Below are 24435 nucleotides of genomic sequence, written 5' to 3'. Positions count from 1 at the left end.
ACACATTGTTGAACAGCTAAGATCAAGAATGGCATCTTACTGTAGCTGCCTGGGTCTGAGAGAGTGCATAGGACACACCCTGGAGCAGTTTCTTCTCATGGTTTCCTGGCTGCTCCTTAAGTGTGATTCTGAGATTGGGAGAGTCAAGGTGCTCTCCAATGGCCTGGATTGTACAGTTTCCCAGGGAAAGTGGACCCCAGAAGGACACTCACTCACACTCTCCCATATGGGGGATTCATTCCCCATTTTTGGCCCCAGGCCACATGGGCTGCCTGTTTTCCTTCTCTTTTTCAGAATTCGGCTTTTCCTTTTCAGGAAGCTTCTTATGCCACAGTTTATCCATTTACCTACTGAAAGACATCTTCATTGCTTCCAGATTTTGGCAGTTGTGAATAAAGCTTCTCTATAGATATTCATGTGCAAGTTTTTGTGTGGACAAAAGATTTCAGCTCCTTGGGGTAGATATCAAAAAGCATTTTTCTTGGATCATATGCTAAGAGTATGGTTAGTTTTCTTTTTTTAAAAACCTTCTCTGCTGCTGCTGAGATGTGAAAAAGAAGTAAAAATATTAAGAAATGAAAAAAGAAAATTTAACTGTCAAAGTGTCTTCTAAATTGGTTGTATCAGCAAAAGAAACTATCATGAGAGTGAACAGACAACCTACAGAATGGGAGAAAATTTTTTCAGTCTATCTAACAAAGGTCTAATATCCAGAATCTACAAGGAACTTAGATAAATTTACAAGAAAAAAAACAAACCTCATTAAAAAGTGGGCAAAGGACGTGAACAGACAATTCTCAAAAGAAGACATTTATGTGGTCAAGAAACATATGAAAAAAAGCTCAACATCACTGAGCATTAGAGAAATGCAAATCAGAACCACAATGAGATACCGTATCATGCCAGTCAGAAGGGCAATAATTAAAAAGTCAAGAAACAACAGATGCTGGTGAGGTGGTGGAGAAATAGGAACACTTTTACACTGTTGGGAATGTAAGTTAGTTCAGCCATTGTGGAAGACAGTGTGGCGATTCCCCAAAGACCTAGAACCAGAAATACCATTTGACCCAGCAGTCTCATTACTGGGTATATACCCAAAGGAATAAAAATCAGTTATAAAGATACATGCACATATATGTTCATTGCAGCACTATTCACAATAGCAAAGACATGGAATCAACCCAAATGCCCATCTGTGATAGACTAGATAAAGAAAATGTGGTACATACACACCATGGAATATTATACAGCCATAAAAAGGAACGAGATCATATCCTTTGCCCGGATATGGATGGAGTTGGAAGCCATTATCCTCAGCAAACTAACACAGGAACAGAAAACCAAACACCACATGCTCTCACTTATAAGTGGGAACTGAACAATGAGAATACATGGACACAGGGAGGGGAACAACACACACTGGGCCTTGGTAGGGGGGAGGGAGAGCATCAGGATAAACAGCTAAGCATGTAGGGTCTAACACCTAGGTGATAGATTGATAGGTGCAGCAAACCACTACAGCACATGATAACAAACCTGCACATCCTGCACATGTATCCCAGAACTTAAAATAAAATTCAATTTTTGAAAAGAGTGGTTGTACCATTTTACACTCCTGCCAGCATAGAATGAGAGTTCCTGTTGCTCCACATCCTCACCAGCATATGGTGTCAGTGCTCTGGATTTTGGCCATTCTCATACATGTGCCTGACCTTCTTTGTATAACTATAAATTAGTTTGCACTTCCTAGAATTTTATATATATGAAATCATACAATATGTACCATTTACCTGATTTCTTGTACTCATCATAAGATGCATCTGTGATGATGTGTGTATGAATAGTTCATTTTTTATTGTTGAATAGTACTCTCCTGTATGTATGTATCACGATTTGTTTATCTGTTCACCCATTGGAAGACATTTCAGTTGTCTTTTGGCTATTGCAATATTTGGCCATTGCAACTTTTGGCTATTGCAAATAACGCAGCTTGAACAGTCATATCAACATTTCTGTTGATATGGATGTGTGCTTTCATTTCTCTTGGATGAATATCTAGGAAGGGAAGATTTAATTTGCATTTCCCTGATAACTAATGTGATTATTTGCCATTTGATATGGTGTGGCTGTGTCCCCACCCAAATCTCATCTTGAATTCCCACATATTGTGGGAGGGATCTGGTGGGAGGTAATTGAATCATGGGGGCAGGCCTTTCCCTTGCTGTTTTCGTAATAATGAGTAAATCTCATGAGATCTGATGGTTTTAAAAAGGGGGGTTTCCCTGCACAAGCTCACATTCTCTCTTGCTGCTGCCATGTAAGAAGAGCCTTTCACCTTCCACTATGATTGTGAGGCCTCCCCAGCCACATGCAACCATGAGTCCATTAAACCTGTTTTTCTTCCCAGTCTTGGGTATGTCTTTATCAGCAGCATGAAAACAGACTAATACAGTAAATTGGTAACAGTAGAATGGGGCGCTGCTGAAAAGATGCCTGAAAATATGGAAGCGACTTTGGAACTGGGTAACAGGCAGAGGTTGGCACAGTTTGGAGGGCTCAGAAGAAGAAAGGAAAATGTGGTAAAGTTTGGAACTTCCTAGAGACTTGTTGAATGGCTTTGCCCAAAATGCTGATGGCAATATGGACAATAAAGTCCAGGCTGAGGTCGTCTCAGGTGGGGATGAGGAACTTGTTGGGAACTGGAGCAAAGATGATTCTTTTTTTTTTTTTAATTTTATTATTATTATACTTTAAGTTTTACGGTACATGTGTACAACGTGCAGGTTTGTTACGTATGTATACACGTGCCATGTTGGTCTGCTGCACCCATTAACTCGTCATTTAGCATTAGGTATATCTCCTAATGCTATCCCTCCCGGCTCCTCCCACCCCACAGCAGTCCACGGTGAGTGATGTTCCCCTTCCTGTGTCCATGTGTTCTCATTGTTCAATTCCCACCTATGAGTGAGAACATGCGGTGTTTGGTTTTTTGTCCTTGCGATAGTTTGCTGAGAATGATGGTTTCCAGTTTCATCCATGTCCCTACAAAGGACATGAACTCATCATGTTTTATGGCTGCATAGTATTCCATGGTGTGTATGTGCCACATTTTCTTAATCCAGTCTATAGTTGTTGGACATTTGGGTTGGTTCGAAGTCTTTGCTATTGTGAATAGTGCCGCAATAAACATACGTGTGCATGTGTCTTTATAGCAGCATGATTTATAATCCTTTGGGTATATACCCAGTAATGGGATGACTGGGTCAAATGGTATTTCTAGGTCTAGATCCCTGAGGAATCGCCACACTGACTTCCACAACGGTTGACAGTCCCACCAACTGTGTAAAAGTGTTCCTATTTCTCCACATCCTCTCCAGCACCTGTTGTTTCCTGACTTTTTAATGATTGCCATTCTAACTGGTGTGAGATGGTATCTCATTGTGGTTTTGATTTGCATTTCTCTGATGGCCAGTGATGATGAGCATTTTTTCATGTATTTTTTGGCTGCACAAATGTCTTTTGAGAAATGTCTGTTCATATCCTTCGCCCACTTTTTGATGGGGTTGTTGGTTTTTTTCTTGTAAATTTGTTTGAGTTCATTGTAGATTCTGGATATTAGCCCTTTGTCAGATGAGTATGTTGCAAAAATTTTCTCCCATTCTGTAGGTTGCCTGCTTACTCTGATGGTGGTTTCTTTTGCTGTGCAGAAGCTCTTGAGTTTAATTAGATCCCATTTGTCAATTTTGGCTTTTGTTGCCATTGCTTTTGGTGTTTTAGACATGAAGTCCTTGCCCATGCCTATGTCCTGAATGGTATTGCCTAGGTTTTCTTCTAGGGTTTTTGTGGTTTTAGGTCTAACATTTAAGTCTTTAATCCATCTTGAATTAATTTTTGTATAAGGTGTAAGGAAGGGATCCAGTTTCAGCTTTCTACATATGGCTAGCCAGTTTTCCCAGCACCATTTATTAAATAGGGAATCCTTTCCCCATTTCTTGTTTTTGTCAGGTTTGTCAAAGATCAGATAGTTGTAGATATGCGGCATTATTTCTGAGGGCTCTCTTCTGTTCCATTGGTCTATGTCTCTGTTTTGGTACCAGTACCATGCTGTTTTGGTTACTGTAGCCTTGTTCTTGTTATGTTTTAGCAAAGAGAGTGGTGGCATTTTGCCCCTGCCCTAGAGATTTGTGGAACTTTCAACTTCAGAGAGATGATTTAGGGTATCTGGGGTGAGAAATTTCTAAGCAGCAAAGCATTCAAGAGGTGACTTGAGTGCTGTTTAGTTTTAAAACATTAAACATTTAAACATAAAACATTTAAAACATTAAGGCATTCAGTTTTAAAAGGGAAACAGCATAAAAGTTTGGAAAATTCGCAGCGTGACAATGGAATAGAAAAGAAGATTCCATTTTCTAAGGAGAAATTCAAGCCAGCTGCAGAAGTTTGCATAAGTAATGAGGAGCTGAATGTTAATCACCAAGATAATAGGGAAAGTGTCTCCAGGGCATGTCAGAAACCTTTATGGCAGCCCCTCCCATCACAGGCTGGGAGGTTTAGAAGGAAAAAGTGGTTTCATGGGGCTGGACCCAGGGTCCCTCTGCTGTATGCAGTCTAGGGACTTGGTGCCCTGCGTCCCAGCTGCTCCAGCCGTGACTAAAGGGCCAGGGTACAGCGCGGGCTGTTGCTTCAGAGGGTGGAAGCCCCAAGCTTTGGCAGCTTCCATGTGGTGTTGAGCCTGTGGTGCCCGGAAGTCAAGAATTGAGGTTTGGGAACCTCTGCCTAGATTTCAGAAGATGTATGGAAACACCTGGGTGCCCAGGCAGAAGTTTGCTGCAAAGGCAGGGCTCTCACGGAGAACCTCTGCTAGGGCAGTGTGGAATGAAAATGTGGGGTCGGAGGCCCCACACGGAGTCCCTACTGGGGCACTGCCTAGTGGAGCTGTGAGAAGAGGGCCACCATCTTCCAGACCCCAGAATGGTAGATCCGCTGACAGCTTGCACTGTGTGCCTGGAAAAGCCAATACCAGCCTGTGAAAGCAGCTGGGAGGGAGGCTGTACCCTGCAAAGCCATAGGGGTGGAGCTGCCCAAGACCATGGGAACCCACCTCTTGCATCACCATGACCTGGATGCGAGACATGGAGTCAAAGGAGATCATTTTGGAGCTTTAAGATTTGACTGCCCTGCTGGATTTTGGACTTGTTTGTGGCCTGTAGCATCTTAGTCTTGGCCAATTTCTCCTGTTTGGAATGGCTGTATTTACCCAATGCCTGTATCCCTGTTGCGGGAAGTCAGGGACCCCAAATGGAGGGACTGGCTGGAGCTGCCGCAGAGGAACATAAATTGTGAAGATTTCATTTTAATATAGACATTTGTCGGTTCCCAAATAATACTTTTATAATTTCTTAGTCCTGTCTTTAATCTCTTAATCCTGTTAATCTTCATAAGCAGAGGATGTATGTCACCTTAGGACCACTGTGATAATTGTGTTAACTGTACAAATTGATTGTAAAACGTGTGTTTGAACAATATGAAATCAGTGCACCTTGAAGAAGAATAGAATAACAGTGATTTTTAGGGAACAAGGGAAGACAACCATAAGGTCTGACTGCCTGCGGGGTCGGGCAGAAAGAGCCATAATTTTCTTCTTGCAGAGAGTCTATAAATGGACATGCAAATAGGGAAGATATCGCTAAATTCTTTTCCTAGAAAGGAATCTTAATATTAATACCTTGGGAAAGGAATGCATTCCTGGGGGGAGGTCTATAAACGGCCACTCTGGGAATGTCTGTCTTACGCGGTTGAGATAAGGACTGAGATATGCTATGGTCTCCTGCAGTACCCTCAGGCTTACTGGGGTGGGGAAAAACTCCGCCCTGGTAAATTTATGGTCAGACCGGTTCTCTGCTCTCGAACCCTGTTTTCTGTTGTTTAAGATGTTTATCAAGACAATACGTGCACCGCTGAACAGACCCTTATCAGTGGTTCTTCTTTTTCCCTTTGTCCTGTTCCCTCAGAAGCATATGATCTTTGTTAGATCCTTATTAGTAGTTCTGCTTTTTGCCCTTTGAAGCATGTGATCTTTGTACCTACTCCCTGTTCTTACACCCCCTCCCCTTTTGAAACCCTTAATAAAAACTTGCTGGTTTTGAGGCTCAGGTGGGCATCACGGTCCTACTGATATGTGATGTCACCCCTGGCGGCACAGCTATAAAATTCCTCTCTTTGTACTGTCTCTCTCTATTTCTCAGCTGGCCTACACTTATGGAAAATAGAAAGAACCTACATTGAAATATTGGCAGCGGGGTCCCCCAATATATCCGCATTGTATCTAGGAAGTAACTAACTTGCTTTTGATTTTGCAGGCTCATAGGCAGAAGGTACTTGCCTTGTCTCAGATGAGACTTTGGACTGTGGACTTTTGAGTTAATGCTGAAATGAGTTAAGACTTTGGGAGACTGTTGGGAAGGCATGATTGGTTTTGAAATGAGAGGACATGAGATTTGTGAGGGGCCAGGGGCAGAATAATATGGTTTGGTTGTGTCCCCACCCAAATTTCATCTTGAATTCTCACATGCTGTGGGAGGGATTCAGTGGGAGGTAATTTAATCATGGGGGCAGGTCTTTCCCATGCTGTTGTTGTGATAGTGAATAAGTCTCACAAGATCTGATGGTTTTAAAAAGGGGAGCTTCCCAGCACAAGCTTCCATTCTGTCTTGCTGCCACTATGTGAGAAGTGCCTTTTGCCCTCTGCCATGACTGTGAGGCCTTCCTAGCCATATGGAACTGTGATTCCATTAAACCTGTTTTTCTTCCCAGTCTCGGGTATGTCTTCATCAGCATCATGAAAATGGACCAATACACTTGTATATTTTCTTTGGCAAAATGTCTATTAAGATCTTTTCTTAATTTTAAGGATTGGATTTATTTTCTTGTTATTTAACTTTGAGGGCTGTTCACATATTCCTGGTTAAAGTTCTTTATCAAAACATATGACTTGTAAATATTTCTTCCATTTAGTTACCTGTCTTTTCGTTCTCCTAACAATATCTTTGAACAAGCAGACATCCTTAATTTTGATGAAGTCAAATTTATTAAATTTTCTTTTATGGATTGTGCTTTTGATGTCATAATCTACTAAATCTTTCTCTAACCCAGGATCACAAAGACTGTCCTCTATGTTTTCTTCTAGAAGTTTTATACATTTAGTTTCTGTGCTTTGGCCTATGACTCACTTTGAGTTAATTTTTGAATATAGTATGACATATAGATTGAAGGGGTTTTTTTCCATACTGGTTGCCAGTTATTCCAGCACCATTGCTTGAAAAGTTTATTCATTTTCCACTGCATTACCTTTGGATTTTCATTGAAAATCAGTTGTCCACATATGTGTGAATGTGATTCTGTTTCTGTGCTCTCTCTCTTTTTTTTTTTTTTTCCATCAGTGTCTTTTTTTTTCTTTACATCAGTACTACACTGTCTGGATTACAATAGATTGATTGTAAAACTTGACATCAGGTAGTACAAGTTCTTTAGCTTTTTAAAAAATTGTTTTGTGTGTGTGAGATATGGTTTGGATCTATGTCCTCACCCAGATCTCATGTTCAGTTGTGATTCCCAGTGTTGGAGGTGGGGTCTGGTGGGAGGTGACTGGATTTTGGGGGAAGTTTCTCATGGTTTAACACCATCCCCCTTGGTGCTGCTGTCATGGCAATAGTGAGTTATTGTGAGACCTGGTTGTCTAAAAGTGGCTGGTGCCTCCACAACCCTTTGCTACTGCACCGGCCATGTAAGATGTGCCTGTTTCCCCTTCACTTTCCCCCATGATTGAGAGTTTCCTTAGACCTCCCCAGAAACTGAGCAGGTGCCAGTATCATGCTTCCTCTACAGCCCATGGAATCATGAGCCAATTAAACCTGTTTTCTTTATAAATTACCCAGTCTGAAGTATTTCTTTATAGCAGTGTGAGAACAGACTAATACAGTTTGTTTGTTTTGGAGACAAAGTCTTGTTCTGTCACCCAGGCTGGAGTGTAGTGGTATGATTTTGAGTCATTGTGGCCACAACCTCGTGATGTCAAGCAATCCTCCTGCCTAAGCCTCCTAAGAAGTTAGGACGACAGGCATTCACCACCATGGCCATCTAATTTTTAAATTTTGTGTAGTCTTTGGCTCTTGCTGTGTTGCCCAAGCTGATCTCAAACTCCTGCTTCAAGTGATTTTCTTGTTTCAGCCTCCCAAAGGGCTGGGATTACTGGCATGAGCCACCACATCTGCTAGGATTTTGACTGGGATTGTATTGAATCTATAAAACATGTTGGAAAGGATTAACATCTTTACAATACTGAGTCTTTTACAAGTCTTTTAATTTCTCTTGTTTGTAGTTTTGTTCAGGTCTTCTTTAGTGAACTTTGTTAGTGTCTTTTAAGGAATTTGTTTATTTCATCTAAGTTGTCGAGTTTATTATAACATTCTTTTTGATGCTATTGCAAGTAGAATTATTTTGTTAATTTCCTTTTTGGATAGTCCATTCTTAGTGTATAGAAATTCCACTGATTTTTTATGTTGATTTTGTAACCTGTAATTTTAGTGAATTCATTTATTCTAAAAGTTTTGTTTGATGGAGCCCTTAAGATTTTCTACCTGTATGATCATTTCAACTGCATATGTAGATAATTTTACTTTTTCTCTGCCTATTTGGATGGATTTTTAAAGTTTTTCTAACTTGATTGCTCTGGCTAGGACTTCCAGTACTATGTTGAATAGCAGTGGCAAGAGTGGGCATCCTTGCCTTCTTCCAGATCTTAGAAGCTTTCAGTTTCTTCCCATTGATTATAATGTTAGCTGTGGGTTTCTAAAAATATCTATTGTCTTGGCCAGGTGCAGTGGCTCATGCATGTAATCCCAGCACTTTGGGAGGTCGAGGTGGGTGGATAGCTTGAGTCCAGGAGTTCGAGACCGGCCTGGGCAACCAAATCAGACCCTGTCTCTGCAAAAAATACAAAAATTAGCCTGGCATGGTGGCATGCGCCTATAGTCCCAACTACCTGGGAGGCTGAGGTGGGAAGGATCATTTGCCGGGAGGCTGAGGCTCTGCACTCTAGCCTGGGTGACAGAGTGAGATTCTGTCTCTTAAAAAAAAAATGTCTCTATTATGGTGAGATAAATTCCTTCTTTACCTGTTTTGTTGAGAGTTTTTATGATGAAAGTATATTGAATTTTGTCAGTTGCTCTTTCCTACATCTACTGAGCTAATCATGTGGTTTTGTCTTTCATGCTGCTAGTGTGGTATATCACATTGATTGACCTTCATATACTGAACCATACTTGCATCCCAGCAATAAATTGGCCCCATTTGGCTAGGGCGTACGTTCCTATTAATGTGTCGTTGAGTTAGGTTTGCTAGCTAGCATTGTATTGAGGAGTTTTGCATCTATGTTTACTGGGAATACTGCCCTGTAGTTTTCTTTAATTTGTTGCCTTTTTATTGGCTTTGGAATCAGGGCGATGCTGGCCTTGTAAAATGAGTTTGGAAGTTTACTTTCCTTTTCTGTTTTTGTAACAGTTTATGAAGAGTTCATATTAGTTTTTCTTTGAATTGTCTGGTCGAATTTACCTTTTGAAGCCATCTGGTCCTGGGCTTTTCTTTGCTGGAAAGTTTTGATTAGTGATTCAGTCTTCTTGTTCATTAGTTTGCTCAGGTTTTCTATTTCTTCTAAATTTAGTCTGGGCAGATTGTATGTTTCTAGGAATTTATCTGTTTCTTTTGGGTTATCCAATTTGTTGGCATATAATGGTTCATAATAGTTCCTTATGATCTTTTTATTTGTGTCATTTGTTGGAATATCTCTTTTTATTTCTTATTTTAGTTATTTCTGACTTCTCTTTGAGTTAGTCTAGCTAAGGGTTTTGTCACTTTTATCTTTTAAAAAATCCAACTCTTTTGTTGATTTTTCTAATGTTTTTGTATTTTCTAATTCATTTATTTCTGCTTCAGTCTTTATTATTTTCTTTCTTCTGCTAACTTTGGGTTTAGTTTGTTCTTTTCTAATTCCATGTTCTTTGAGTTTATTATACTTCTTTGGTTAATTTTCATCATATATGAAAGATTTTCAGCCACTATTTTTTCAAATAGTGTTTTTTCTTCTCTTCTCCTTCAGGGACTCTAATCACGAGTACATAAGACATTTCAAATTAATTCATGGTTCATTGATGCTTTTTTCATTCTTTTCTTATTTTGCTCTTTGTTTTGTTTTCCTATTGCTGTGTCTTTAAATTTACTAATCTCTTCTTCTGCAGTGTCTAATCTGCCATTAATCCCATCTAATATAATTTTCCTTTGTAGGTCAATTTCAGTCTATTTTCTTTTATATCTCTACTTAGCAAGTTTTATCTTTTCTCTAGCTTTTGAAATAAGAAATGTAGTTAAAATAACCATTTTAATGTCTTTGCTACTCATTCTGTCACCTCCTTCATTTCTTGATTAGTTGCTCCCCACAAGCATACACTGGTCAGTTGTCTGCCAGGTTCTTCCTTTGTGCAGCCCTCTGGCCACTGTGTCATCCTTATGCTCCAAGCTCCATCTCATGAACTTAGGGAGATGGCTGGAGCTCACCTCAGCTCTTCTCTCTACACTGCAGTCTCTCTTTAGGTGGTAAACTGTGGCAATCATAGGGCCCACCTTGTTTGTTTCTCATCTCTCAGTGATCACTGTCCTTCGTTTCCTGATGTCTAGGGTCTTGAAAACTGTTGTTTCACATACTTTGTTCAGTATTTCAGTTTATAAAGTTGAGAGGGAAAATCTGGCCTCTTTTACTCCATATAGGCTGGAGCCTGAAGTCAATAAGTGTATCTCCAATTGATATAATTTCATGAAAATATGCTTGCACAGTAAGACTGGTCAAAAGGTAAAGTCAGCTGGGCACAGTGGCTCACGCCTGTAATCCCAGCACTTTGGGAGGTCCAGGAGGGCAGATCACCTGAGGTCAGGAGTTCGAGACCAGCCTGGCCAACATGGTGAAACCCCATCTCTACTAAAAATACAAAAATTAGCCGAGCGTGGTGGTGGGCGCCTGTATTCCCAACTACTTGGGAGGCTGAGGCAGGAAAATCGCTTGAACCCAGGAGGGCTTGGTTGCAGTGAGCTGAGATCGTGCCACTGCACTCCAGCCTGGGCGACAAGTACAAAACTCCATCTCAAAAAAAAAAAAAAAGTAAAGCCTTTGCTTCGATAGCATCATCTTTCATTCCACCCCAGAAGTGGAGCCTCTGTTTCGTTTTATGATGACTTTGTTTTTGAATGAATAAAACAATTGGCAATGAGCCAATTTAAATTATTCCTGTTTTAAAATGATTGTAGATTTCATTATTTCATACTCTTTGTCACTTTTTTTTCCCCAACACTGTCTTAGCTAATATTTCAAAAATCTGGTTTAGAGGAAGAGATTTGAAAACATAGTATAATAATCTAACCTTTGAGTTCAGAAGGAAAAAAGTATGTTAATCCTAATATATCAGCAAAGAACATTTAATCTATAAGTTTTTTTTTTTAAATAACAAGATGTACGTGTTCTTTCTGGTAATCTTACATTAAAACCATGGATATTTATGTCAGCCATTTGTGTAAATGCCAACATATATAATTTATTGATAAAGTCACATTAATGATCCCTTTATGTGTCAAGCTTTATAAACTCTCTCTTAACTACTTTTTGCTGCTTTAGGAAGATGAATAGGCTTGCTAAAAGTAGAAGTTTACTCAGGTGGGCTAAAGAACATAAATTCTATTGACTCATATTGCAGGTAGAGAAACCAGCCCTTTCTTAAATGAGATTTTATTCTGATGTTAGTTCTTTTATAGGTATGAATAGAAAAAGATCATTATTCAAGGAATTGTGCATAAAATATTTTCAGTTGAATTCTAGTGGGGGGAGTTGATGTGCAGTTTGTCATGAAGAATTTTTTTTATTGACAGATAATCTAGATAATGTGACCTTATGCTTAGCCACTGCTTAACTTACTAAGCTTCTTGCCTGGTGTGTATTTTACTTAATCTTTTAATAAAATTAACTTCCAAATGGGCATAAGCATTTAGATACTTGACTAAGGGAGTTAAACAACATTTGATAATTAGATCTTTCTAATAGTAGTATTTTAAAATATTTTAAAATGTGCTTGCTTTTAAAATACTTTTACCTTTTTACAGAAATAGAGGTTTAAAACTCTTTTACGTTTGTCAAATAATTGCTATTAAAGTTTAGTCTGAGTATTGCCATTTTTTCTGAATTGTTGCTGCTTTTAATTTTAAAAGTACATTTTATAATCTAATTATTGCCATGCCAGAAACCTCTCAGGCAGAATTTTAGAGAAGTTCATTTTTAAGGTTTCTTGTGGTCCAGTCTTTATAGAAAATTTTCAGAATTGAAGAACTGTGTGTGTGGTCAGAGTGATCTGTTAGTCAATCTATCAGATTTTTAAAAATATTAAATTCAACACAATGATGTCTTGGAACTAGTTTTTATGAGGTAATATTTGTCTAGTTCTTCAGTGCACTATAGCAACAGGCTCCTGGGTTTCTGTTGATGAAGTCAACCTGAAATAGCCTGGAAACCAAAACATCTGATGATAGAGACTGTTCTTTGCCTAGATGTTCTGTATTAAGTCTTGACCCTGAGTCTCAAGATACCAAGTTGAGTCCACTAAGAAGTTCTAGTGAAAGCACTTTCCCGTTTTGCAAAACATACCTTCCATTCTTACCGTGATGATGCATTCAGCTTCCTGACTTCTCATTATATGGTATTGCTGTCACAACATAGGACACAGGCCATGTCCAGGGGTGGTTGGATTACCTACCACAGAGCATATACCAGTGGTTTCCAAAGTGGAGTTTGTGCATTTCCATGCATTCATAAAGTAAGTCATTGGACTGTGTGAAGAAACTATTAGAACTTGTATTTATATTTATTGTTATGATTTTTAAAGTCTTTGTTTTGTCTGTATATGTCATTGAATATTATATATGTAGCTTATAAATAATTAAATACACATATATGGGGTATAGATGCTCAAATTTTGTTTTTACTGATGGTAGTATATGATCAAAAAAATTTCAAGAGCAGGTAAGACTCGTATAGAGCATCTGGGCAAGGGTTTGATTCTGGGATCTCCCGTTTCCTCTGTCAGTGAGCTTCGTGCTGTGTAAAATTTGGGTGTCTGTGTCTGTGGGTTTTTCTTGTGAGAAGATTCATAGCTCTCACCATATTCTCAAAGGAGTCTTTGGCCCTAATGATAACATTACTTATCTGGGATCTCTGGGCTGAAGCCACTGAAGCTTGTTTTGGTAGGACTATATCTTGTTTAAAGATCACTTCCTAGGCTAAATGAAATGGTACTTTATTTGAAAAATAAAACTTATAGTTAGATATGTATTCTTTTAACAAAGTAAAGTTTTATTAATATGAATAGCTGAGAAACTGTAGCCAAGATTGTTGTCATCATCTCATAACCATGTGTGACATATGCTGTATACTCTTCTGGTGTCTACATTTTAACCTTTTTAAAAAAGCTATTTTACTGTATGTTTTCATTAATTATCTACCTTTAAAAAATATTTTGGTATATTATTGTCTTTCAATTTCAAACACATTTGTCCTGGGTAGAAGTGGCTACAGAAGGCTACTTTTGAGATCTCCTGTTTTTATGACAATGTTTATATTTGGTTTTTCTGTTGTCTCTCTAAGCTGCTTTTGTTGAGGCTATCTCTAGTAGATTATGCCATTGCATTGGAGTGAGGATGAGAGTTCAGCTCAAAGGTCAACTGATAATGTAAAATTGAGTATAGTCAAAGTTATTCTTGAGATCACCCATAAAAATCCTTAAATCACCCTTAAAATATGAGGTACATAATTTTATTTATACAATTTTATAGACGATTGTTATTATTTATTCTAATTCTTTGTAGATTAAATTTTATATGGCCCCCAAATAGCTCTATCCTTTTTTCCTTGAAGAATGTTGACATTCCCATTATCTGTCACTTGACTGACACCTGAATGATGTGATTGATTTATCTATCAGTGGTGAGAAAAATCCTACCATTCATGTATTTTTTCCAATAAATACTGGACCTGGCCATGTGCTCATTTAATAGAATGACTATTTAAACTATTTTTAAGTAAAAATACTTTTACAAATGTGTATAGGTTAATTTAAGTAACTTCAATGCATGTATTATATCATCCTACTGTATTTCCTGCTTTGCCTTTTTACCCTACAAGCCTATAAGCATTAAACTCAGATTAACAATTTTTAATGGAAGGAAATTATCTTATTTATTCATTTATATAATACATATTAAGTGTGTATAAGACATTATTCTGGGCACTGGGATTATAGGGGTGAAACAAAGTTCCTGTTCTTATAGAACCTACATTCTAGTGGGGAAAACAGGCAATAAGTAAGCCAAAAAGAAAAAAAAAATTAGTGTATGTGTGCTGTGAAGAGTCATAATTAGTATAGAAGGCCATGGAAGGTTCTGCTGTTTTAGGTAGGGGAGTCAGAGGTTTCCTCTCTGAGGAGATAGCATTTGCCCAGAGACCCGACTAAAGAGAGGGGACGGGCAGTTCCTCCAGAGGGCAGCAGCAGAGGAGGCATAAGGATGTTCTCAGGCATCTTTTTCATCGTGACTCTTGCTTCCTGTGATCAGTTACAACCATCCTGTCTCAGTAGAGCATGCAGTCGGCCATCCTCCCCATGTAAGCAGCACAAGAGCTTGATTTTTAACGTCAGCATGAGTTCCGTCGAATGTCGAGGGGCGTTCGTTCTGACCTCATTACTCATCACTTGCAGGTGACTGTGGCGTGTGTGTGAAGTAGGTTAGGGCTGGCTTGAGGCTGCCCCACTAGATAATAGTTACATATTTTAAACTAGGGTTTATTCGTTAGAGCATCTCACCTAACAGAAGTGAGAAAGTCCATAGAATTCGATCTAACTTGTACTTTACTTGTAGCACACTAAATATGTCTTAACCTGATTTCATTAAGGGCTATTTTATTTATTTTTAACAGGAATCACTAGATTTGACCTACTTGGCGACTTTGGAAGGTTTAATTGGCTGGGAAATTTCTATATTGTATTATCCTACAATTTGCTTTTTGCTATTGTGACAACATTGTGTCTGGTCCGAAAATTCACCTCTGCAGTTCGAGAAGAACTTTTCAAGGCCCTAGGTAATCCTGAGGTTTATGGGTATTTTTTCCTCTTTCTACTAAATAATAATTTTGACATTTGAGTTAATATTACATCTTCAGCTATTTAGTTTCCCAAATTTGTAAAACCTTAGAGGTCAAATTATTGATCCACTACTTTGTGCAAAATTACTTCATTAAGCCTTAGCTTCCTTATCTGTAATACAGTGATAGTATCATCTTCCTTTTAGGGTTGTTGTGAAGATGAACTGAAATAATTCTTGTGAGATCCTTAGCATAGTGCCTGGCGCGTCCTAAGAACTCAGTAAATACGAGCCCCTTTATTATGACGGTGGTGGTCACGGTGGTGAGGGGGGTGCGGTGTTAAAAGCTTATTTCTTGGTAATAAGACCTTTAGTTAAAGCTTTTTTGAGGCTTGGATTTTGCAAGTATTAGGCCAACCCATAAGTCTCTTCATTAAGCCAGAGAATTCAAGATGAAAAGATGAAATTGAATTCGAGAATTCAAGATGAAAACGTTAGCATTCTTGGCATTGATATAATAGAGGAGAGGGGATTTACTATTATGTATTCCAAGAGTCACATGTATTGTAATGATGTTAGAAACTGGTAGGTTTAGCTAAAGGGTACAAACGTAACCTATGAATGTATTTTTATGCTTATTTCCACATTAGTGCTAAACATATTTCAAGTTTTATACTTTAAAAATACCAGGACAAAGTGAATTATCTTGGTTTGGGGTGGGAGGGGGTTGTAATTTTATGACAGAAGAAGGGAAAGGCAGTGACTTCTTGTAGGAAATTTTTAAAAATCCTGACATTAGCTCATTTACCTGAGTTGACGTGATTTGAATGCGTGTGACTCCATATTGGGGCTTTCAGCTATTGTAAAAGGCCACATATTGATGCATTCATTAAGGTCCAGTTTTCAGATAACTTAAACGATATGAGCAGCAATAAAGCTCCCATCACCAGGCCTTTCCAACCTTGATGTTTGAGAGGGTGACCTCTGGGAGGCACAAAAGATTTCAGATGAGCCGTCCATATGTATTTTACTTTGAATATGCCCTGGGAGGGGATGACTCATCAAATTATTGGCCTGACAGGAAAAAGCCACAGCTCATTTCAGCTGACATACCAGATAATTTATACCTTTTAATGCTTAGGGTTAATAAAGCTGGCCCAACTGGAAGTGGGAATCAAACAGTCCTTTTTATCAGATGTCTAGCATTCAAACTTAATTTTTAAGCCTGTTATAATATCAGCAAGATTAGTTAGCCATGGTTTCAGATAAATTTCCACTTTCCATTCGCTAAATGAGATGGTTGCAAATGAACTGCTGTAAGTTTAGCTTTTGAATTAGGTATTCTGGACATCATTTTGCTAAGAAAGCCTTTATTAAAGTAATACAACAGAACCTGATAGAAAAGGCCTTATACGCATGTCAGTTCCTTGACCATGAGAGAGAGTAGAATTAGCAAGAGTTGTATAAAACTACCTAATAGATACATTTACTTTTCTTCCCAAGTGTTTTTCAGTATTCTTTGAGGTGCGCTAAGGGGCAATTTATACATAGAAAAAGAGTCTTATTAAGTATATGTAATGTTTGAATGATCTGAGATCTTAACAAGGATTTCGCTGAGACTTGTAATTTGATTGTAAAGTAGCTATCCCCTTTCTTTCTTTTTTTTGTAGAGATTTTTTTCCCCTCTGCTACTCTGCCCATTGATAATAATAGTATCCATCTCAGAGAATATCTAGCACATAGTAAACACTAGAAATTTAGCTGTGGTGATGGTGGTAAAGGACGGGATTGTTTCTGGAGTTGTCTGCAGAAGACACACATCAGAACGTTTCAGAATGCATAACCTACGTGACAGCCAAGTTTTAGGTGTGAACTCAGATAATCGATCCTAAAAGGGTGCCTTCATTTCAGCTCAGTCAGTGGGTACCGCAGTGATCCTCTGTCTTCACTCAGTCCCTTTTCTAACAAGCTTTATTTTAGCACACTTCCTCAACTCCAACAGCTGTGGGTTCCTATTGTCATTCCTGAGACCTGACCATTTTTTGCGCTGGATTGATTTCCTTTTTTCCTTCCCATTCAAACAGAGAGAGGCAGTTTTACCTTTTCTTTCATTAAGATATGCAGGTGACAGAAAGATTAAAATTTGGAGTGCTATATTAGTTTATGAGTGCTGTAAAACTGCCTAATAGGTCAGTTACCATGTGAAATTTTAGGGAGAAAAATCTTTTCCAAGTAAGTTGTTGAGATGCCAGAAAGGTCTGAGCTTCATGAAAAGTGTTTTCTCAACATCTGCCCTATAGAAGTGCTGCTGTGTATGGTCATAGGCCACGTCATGATCATTTGGTCAGTAACAGACCACTTGCCTATATGACAGTGGCTACAGAAGATGATAATGGGGCTGAACAACTTCTGTCACCAGTGACGTGGTAGCTGTTGTAATGTCCTGGCACAATGTATCACCTTTTCTAGGTTTATATATTTTTAGATGCACAAATATTTACCATTGTGCCACAGTTGCCTACAGTATTCAGTACAGTAACATGCTGTCTGGTTTGTAACTTAGGAGCAACAGGCCGTACCCTACAGCCTAGGTATGGCATGGGCTGTGCCCTCTGGGTGTGTGTAGACATACTGTATGATGGTATCACAGCAACAGAGTCGCTTGACAGCGCATTTCTCAGAATGTATTCCTGTTGTTCAGCAACACCTGACTGTGTTCCTGTATGTCATTGCGTTTCATTTTTATTAAAGTGCTTGAAGCTCCAGTGCCACAGAAGCTCTTACATTTTCTTCTGCCCTTTCTCCCTGTGAGAGGGCAATGTTGGTCTGTGTATCAGGTATATTATGTAAATAATTGTTATATGATACAGAGAGAAATAAATGTAACTTTAAAAGATAGTGATAGTTTTTTATTCTGTGAAATACCTTTGGGTAGTGAGATATTATTTATGTTCAGATTATTCTTTTGTCATTTCTTTTTTGGTAATGTTTTCCATTCTTTTCTTTTTAATTACATAGTAGTATTTTGCTGTGGCTTTCCCTACATTTTCCTGCATGTGTGTAAGGGGCAATTTATTTTACTTTATTTAAAATTTTTTTGAGACAGGGTCTCATCTGTCACCCAGGCTGGAGTGCAGTGGTGTGATCACATCTCACTGCAGTCACAACCTGCTGAGCTCAAGCTATTCTCCCACCTCAGCCTCCCGAAGTGCTGGGATTATAGGCATGAGCCACTGCAACCAGCTAATTTTTGTGTTTTTCATGAAGATGGGGTTTCACAGTGTTGCTCAGGCCTGTCTCAAACCCCTCAGCTCAAACGATCCTTCCACCTCGGCCCCTGAAGTGCTGGGATGACAGGCGTGAGCCACCATGCCCAGCCTGTGTGTGTGTATTTTAAAATGCAAGTAGGAACCTATCTGTCTCGGGTTAGGTTCCCTGAGAAGCAACTTTAGATGGGAATCTGCTTGCCAGGAAGAGGTTTATTAGCCGGGTTGGGGAAACGGAAGAGGAAAGGGCTGTGCAGAGAGAGGAATTGTGCCGTGATGCAGTCACACTAGAAGCCTCCGCTGGCCCTCGGGGATGTTGTGACTTCGATGGCCCTTCAGAGCTCCACGGAACTGAGAAGAAGGGGACAGGCTGTTAGGACCCTCACGTGCTATCCTGGAAGGGGCAGGACTTCCGCCCTGCAGCTGTCTTCAGCTTAGGCCATCCCCAAAGGGAGGTTGCCAGTAGGGAGAAGAAATCTTTCATTCCTCAAGGGGATCTGGCCAGCACCTCACAGCTTCCCAAATAACACTTAGCTTTGTAAATCTCTTCTCCCTACCCTAACCCTTTCCCAGCCACTCAGCAATATATCATTTCTCACCATTTTCTTAATTTTTTTGCAGGGCTTCATAAACTTCACTTACCAAATACTTCAAGGGATTCAGAAACAGCCAAGCCTTCTGTAAATGGGCATCAGAAAGCACTGTGAGACACACAGACAGCGTCTTTTGCCACCAAGAGACCCGAGAACTCCAGACTCACGACATTCCTGTCCCATGTAGAAGCATTTGCATTTCAACCTTGGCTCCTCTTCAGAACCTAGACCTACCAGTGCCATTTTTTTTTTCATGATCTGCGAAGAACTTGGCTATGGCTGATCTTTTTTAAATTTAACTTTCTGATAGACCCTGTAGTTTCCAGTTAAAATTGTTTTCACCTGATATGAAAATGTTAGAAAAGGCAAACTCTGGGACTTTTAAAGATTTACTTAAATCCCATTATGTACTTTATTCAGAATGTAGAAGCCGACCTGAAAGGCATCCTTGGTACTAAGTGAAGCTTCTTCAGAAAATGCATTTTTCAAATGCCATGGGAACTGCTTGTAGATATTATTTTTGCAGTGTGTGTTGGAGCTGTAATGGTTGCAATTATGTTTCTTATTTCCTTAAAAGCAAAAAGCGTAGTTTCTGATTTATGTTATAGAATGATACTGATTAGACCTTGAGCCAAGGGGAAAATACTAAATTCTTTTAAACCTTAGAGAGCCACAGGAATTACCTTCTGTTGTACAGTCTAATAAGCTGTGGCAGGAAGTATCATGTAATCACAGTTTAATGAGTTTATCTGTATAATTCAGTATTCCCTCTGATAACATAGTTGCCAGTGTTTAATACACTTGTAACTTGGATTTTTGCCTTATAGGCTATATGTATACTCAGTTTTTTAAAGCATTGTTTTCAGAGATCACTTAATTCCTCATGCTTCTGTAATGCGTATAAAAACTATAAATGCCGAGTGGTAGAAACTCCTCTTTCCCCATAGCCCTCAGGCTTTGGTTACTTTTACATATGCCATTTGAAGCCTCCAGCTTTTACCAGTTTAACATCCAGAGTTCACAGCATCAGCATTCATGGTGTAAGAACAGTTTTGCAGTATAACACGATCTGATAATCATTCAGTTATTAAATTGTAAATAATTATTAGGATGGTTTCTTGGCTTTAAGTCTACTGAATAAAAGCTATGAAATGGTACTCTGCTAACCAACCACTAGGATAGAATACGGAAATCTGTGCATGTGAAAATAGGAGATGGGCCCATTTGCGCACAATTCGTAGTTACGCAATCTACTATATAAATATTTCACATGCACTATGTGTATGAGAATAGATTGTACAGACAAAAGTAAAACTTTTTTTCAAATTGTTACATTTAAAAGTTTTCTGGAAGAAATTTATGAAACACAGGCTGTGTCTATTTGACATCAGAAATTTCCACTTTAAACGAAAATAATAAGAAACTTTAATATGTATATTTACAACCTTCGTTGAGTACACTTCCCCCGTATTTATACGTCTGCGTTTCCTTCCGAGCTTCACATCTTTCTAAAATGCAACTTGGTTTTAAAATAAAAGAACGTTCATTTTGTGATTCTAAACAACCTTCAGTAAATACCACCAGTATAGGACTGGTGAATTTCTCAGCATAAAATCGACATACCTAAAAAGTTAATAAAATTCAGCTCTTTTCCAATTTCATTGTTATGCCTATTGAAGTATTAATTGCAAGGTTTGATTTTTAGTGAAGCTTGGAGTCCGTACTTTGAGCAGACCAAGTCAAGGGAAGAACAGAAAGAAACTCAGGAGTAGAGTAATATCACTTTTCACTTAACACCACTTTCAGGGCACATCCAAAGAGTTCCTAGATACTTGTAAAATGTCTGAAAATTTTTAAGTAAAATATTAAACTTTTCAATGTTTAGCTCAACTTTTTGTTCATTTGGAAGTTTCTCTCCGTCTGAGGACTTAAGCCAATTTTGGATTTGTAAGCCCTGAGTACAATACACTTCCTGGAGGCATCCTCACTGCTGTTGAAGCTAAGGCTGTGCATGGGGTGGAAGGACGGCTTCGAACCTGGGACTCAGATGCACTGAGAACAAATAGATTGTTACAGCCTTGGGCTGCTGCATAATCACAGTTCCTCGAGGCTCCTCCTGAGCACATGCCCAGGCATCTGCCTCTGGAGAGACTGACTCCAAATTTAGGTGCTTCCATTGGACCTAGGTTGGAGGCTGCTTTATATGACGAACTCCAGAAATGGATGCCAGAATACGGAGGCCAAACGTTCTGAGTCCTGGTAAGGACATTCACTCTGGGGATCTTCATTTTACTGCAGTTCCTGTGCGCCAGTGAAAGAGAGGAGATAGACCCTGGAAGGCAGAGCTGCAAATGCTCATCATGAGGTCAATTCTGGAGCTACGATTTTGTTTCTGACTGGATGGGGATGCACCGGTGACTGTCAAATCAAACAGTCCTTTTATTCTCTCTCCTTTAGTATTGATTTTAAAGGGCATTAGGCACTATGGTTCCAGAGTTTCTTGGGGAAACTTTGCAGATTCTTATTAATTGGTTCTGCAATACTTAAATAAATTATTTTACAATTATAAGTTTTCAGATTATAACATTTGTATTAATTTTTACTGATTTTCCAAGATACTTCTTAGATTTACTATTTACGTAGCTTTATGTACATTCTCTGTAAAAATAGACCTCTAAGTATTGAGACTTTACATGAAAATTGTACACACGTATACACTAAAGTTAGCTCCTTAAATTGCTGCACTAAGGTGCTGGTTAGTAGAGACGGACAGAGCCGCTTGCGTTTTGCGCTCAGATGCGTTGAAGGCGCACGTGTACCTGCTCTCAGCGGCAGTGCGGCCTCCCCATCTGCTGGGTGCTCATGGCCCTCCCTGCAGCCTCAGTGATGACCTCGTCTGCCAGGGACACAGGTTTTCATCATTTACAGGCTCTTATGTGCTTGTTTTGTTGGTAGCACGTTATTTGATGCAGAAAGGCAGAATTCTTACAAGTTTTTTTTTTAAATGTGAACATAGATGCAGCACCGACTTTTTAAACTTGAAAAAACTGGTATAATGTTAACTTTTAAAAATAACATTTGGACACACTAGTAATTGATTTTTGTTTACAGATTGTTTCGTTTACAAATTGTTAGTCTTTGTTTCTATGAGATACTTTTAGTGTGACTTTTAAAATGTCTTAGAAATTAAAGTTGTACAAAAAGTGATTTCATATTTGGGTTTATAAGCATTTATATGTGGGGTTTATTCTTTTGTTTTTTCCATCTTAAATACCATCATGGCTAAAACTTAAGGGTATTTATAGGCTAATTCCATTTCAGTTTTATAGAGGGCAGTAATTATTCTGATGAATGCTGAATTAGGAAATGGATATTTTATTTCTCTGTTGTGCAGTTATTGGTAGATCAATTTCTTATAACCCAAAATGTAGCATCAATAATTGATAGCATGTATTTTATTTAATTATTTGAATTATTTAGACTTGATTTCTCTAATTTTTTCCATAAAAGGACTGAACAGCACCTACTTATGGTCTGGGCAGCTTAACCCAGAGTTCTTGGAAGAATAAATGCTGTTAGCATCTGGTTAATTTACTGGCAGACAGAAGCCTACTTAACAGTGGCTTTCAGCTTTTTGACCACAGTAAGAAGTAACCCATTACACACACACACACACACACACACACACACACACACACACACTCACTCGCTCTCTGTCTTTCTCTCAGATACATATAAGCAAAAATTTAACAAGACAGTACCCGTTTTTCCTAAGTGTGCATGCTGGCATCTTCTTCTGTTTTATTACTTTTAAAAATATTAGACACAGACATTAAGTTATTTTGTGGCCTCCTAATAGATGGCAGACTTCAGTTTGAAAAGCATCCCTTTGGAATGTGGTTTGAAAGAAGAAATAATACAAAGACCTTTTTGGAGTATTTTTTTCTTTTTGGTTTTTGAATATTGTTTAGGTAAAAATTATTGCTGCAAATACCACTGAAGCAAAAGTACTGTGTATGCAAATTACTTGTTGCACTGTAGAAAATGTAATTAATATGAGTAGAAGTTCCTAAAACTCACAAATATATACAAAATTTCAAAACTTGGTGATTGATCCATATGTCTTGAAGGAATATTAGGCAATAAACTTACCTTTTCAAGAGAAGTTATTTAACTTCCAATTCTGTGTTCTTTAATTAGGAAAAAATTTTTTCAAGGTTAACTATGATCAAATAGGAATTTCAGACAAAACCTCCTTATTCTTGGATATGAATTTGGTGTTCTGCTGTTACTTCTAAAGGTGCTACAGAAGTCAAGTTCATGAGCCTGGATTATGAACAGCAGGGTGGCCCAGATGTGAGTGGTTGTGGAGGACTAGAGTGATGTAGAAGAATCTGTCGTGTCTGAGTGTGAGGAGGTGGAGAGTCACGTGTGGGCTATGATAGGTCTGAGAACTGAAGTTTTATCAGTTACTAAAACCCTTTTGTGGCTGTTGTAATGTCTTCTCCTTTCCTTTGAAAAGCTGTTACTGAATGAACGATGCCGCTTACAAACAATAACACTTCAGAACCAAGTACATTTGATACTGCTGTAGCTATTTATATTGATTCTGCAACTTTTCTTTTACAGCATCTTGAAGTCATCCACAGTTGTTCTGTATGGACTCCACAGTAGAGTCAGAGAACTAAGTGACAAGTGGAGCATCGTCCTCCTCCTGCTCCCTTCCTCCTCGCCACCTCTCTGGCCTAGCTATCCTTCAGTCTGAAGAGTGATTCACTTTTTCTTTTCTTTTTAGTCTTTACTGTGGAATCTCATCAAAGACTTGGAAGCAGGGGTGGTGAGAGGGGCCTCGGGTGTGGTGTGGAGGATCGAGTGCTCTGTCGTCCCACAGTCACCCCCAGGACCACCTTGCGAAGCCGAAAATACACACCTGCATTTTACCGACAAGGAACACCACTCAGAAAGCCGCAGACATTTGCCTGGGGTCACGCTCACAGTGGGCAGGTGAACTGGATGTAAATACAGGCCAGTACAACCGCAGTCTTTTTTCTTTGTTTTAGGTTTTCAGTTTCTTTTTCATTCATGTACCTTACAGTTCTGTTATCTGGTTGATAAAGATTCATGACAGGTATCCTCATTCTAGATTATAACCTTTATTCTTATCAAATGCCTCCAGTCCCACAATTCGCTAAGAATTCTCTTTCTGGACTTGAGAATGATTTAATGATTCCCCCCCGCCCGTGGAATGGTAGGCTCCTAATTAAGTGGATTTAAAGGCAAAAAGGGATGTGCGAGAAGGCACAAGAAGTGGCTTTATCTTGCAAGGTGACTATCAGACAAGTGGGTTCCAACCT

The 24435-nt window shown here is 38.8% G+C and overlaps 1 protein-coding gene across 11 annotated transcripts in view; it reads left to right on the top strand.

Moving 5' to 3' along the window:
• LMBR1 (limb development membrane protein 1) overlaps positions 1-20971 on the top strand; it is a 207711-nt gene extending 186740 nt beyond the window's left edge. For 7 of the 11 annotated variants that reach the window (XM_024249608.3, XM_054560071.2, XM_054560067.2 and 4 more), the window contains 2 exons: positions 15059-15220; positions 19110-20971. In XM_024249608.3, the coding sequence (XP_024105376.1) occupies positions 15059-15220; positions 19110-19195 (248 nt within the window). In that variant the 3' untranslated portion in view covers positions 19196-20971. Of the gene's footprint in view, positions 1-12808; positions 12906-15058; positions 15221-19109 lie in introns of those variants that run through there. The other 4 variants (XM_054560068.2, XM_054560072.2, XM_024249609.3 and 1 more) reach the window with 2 other exon arrangements.
• Positions 20972-24435: the final 3464 nt, after the last annotated feature.

The sequence above is a fragment of the Pongo abelii genome, chromosome 6 (genome assembly GCF_028885655.2).
Source record: "Pongo abelii isolate AG06213 chromosome 6, NHGRI_mPonAbe1-v2.0_pri, whole genome shotgun sequence".
In the NCBI taxonomy this organism is placed as follows: Eukaryota; Metazoa; Chordata; class Mammalia; order Primates; family Hominidae; genus Pongo; species Pongo abelii.
This window is presented reverse-complemented; position numbering and strand designations above follow the sequence as displayed.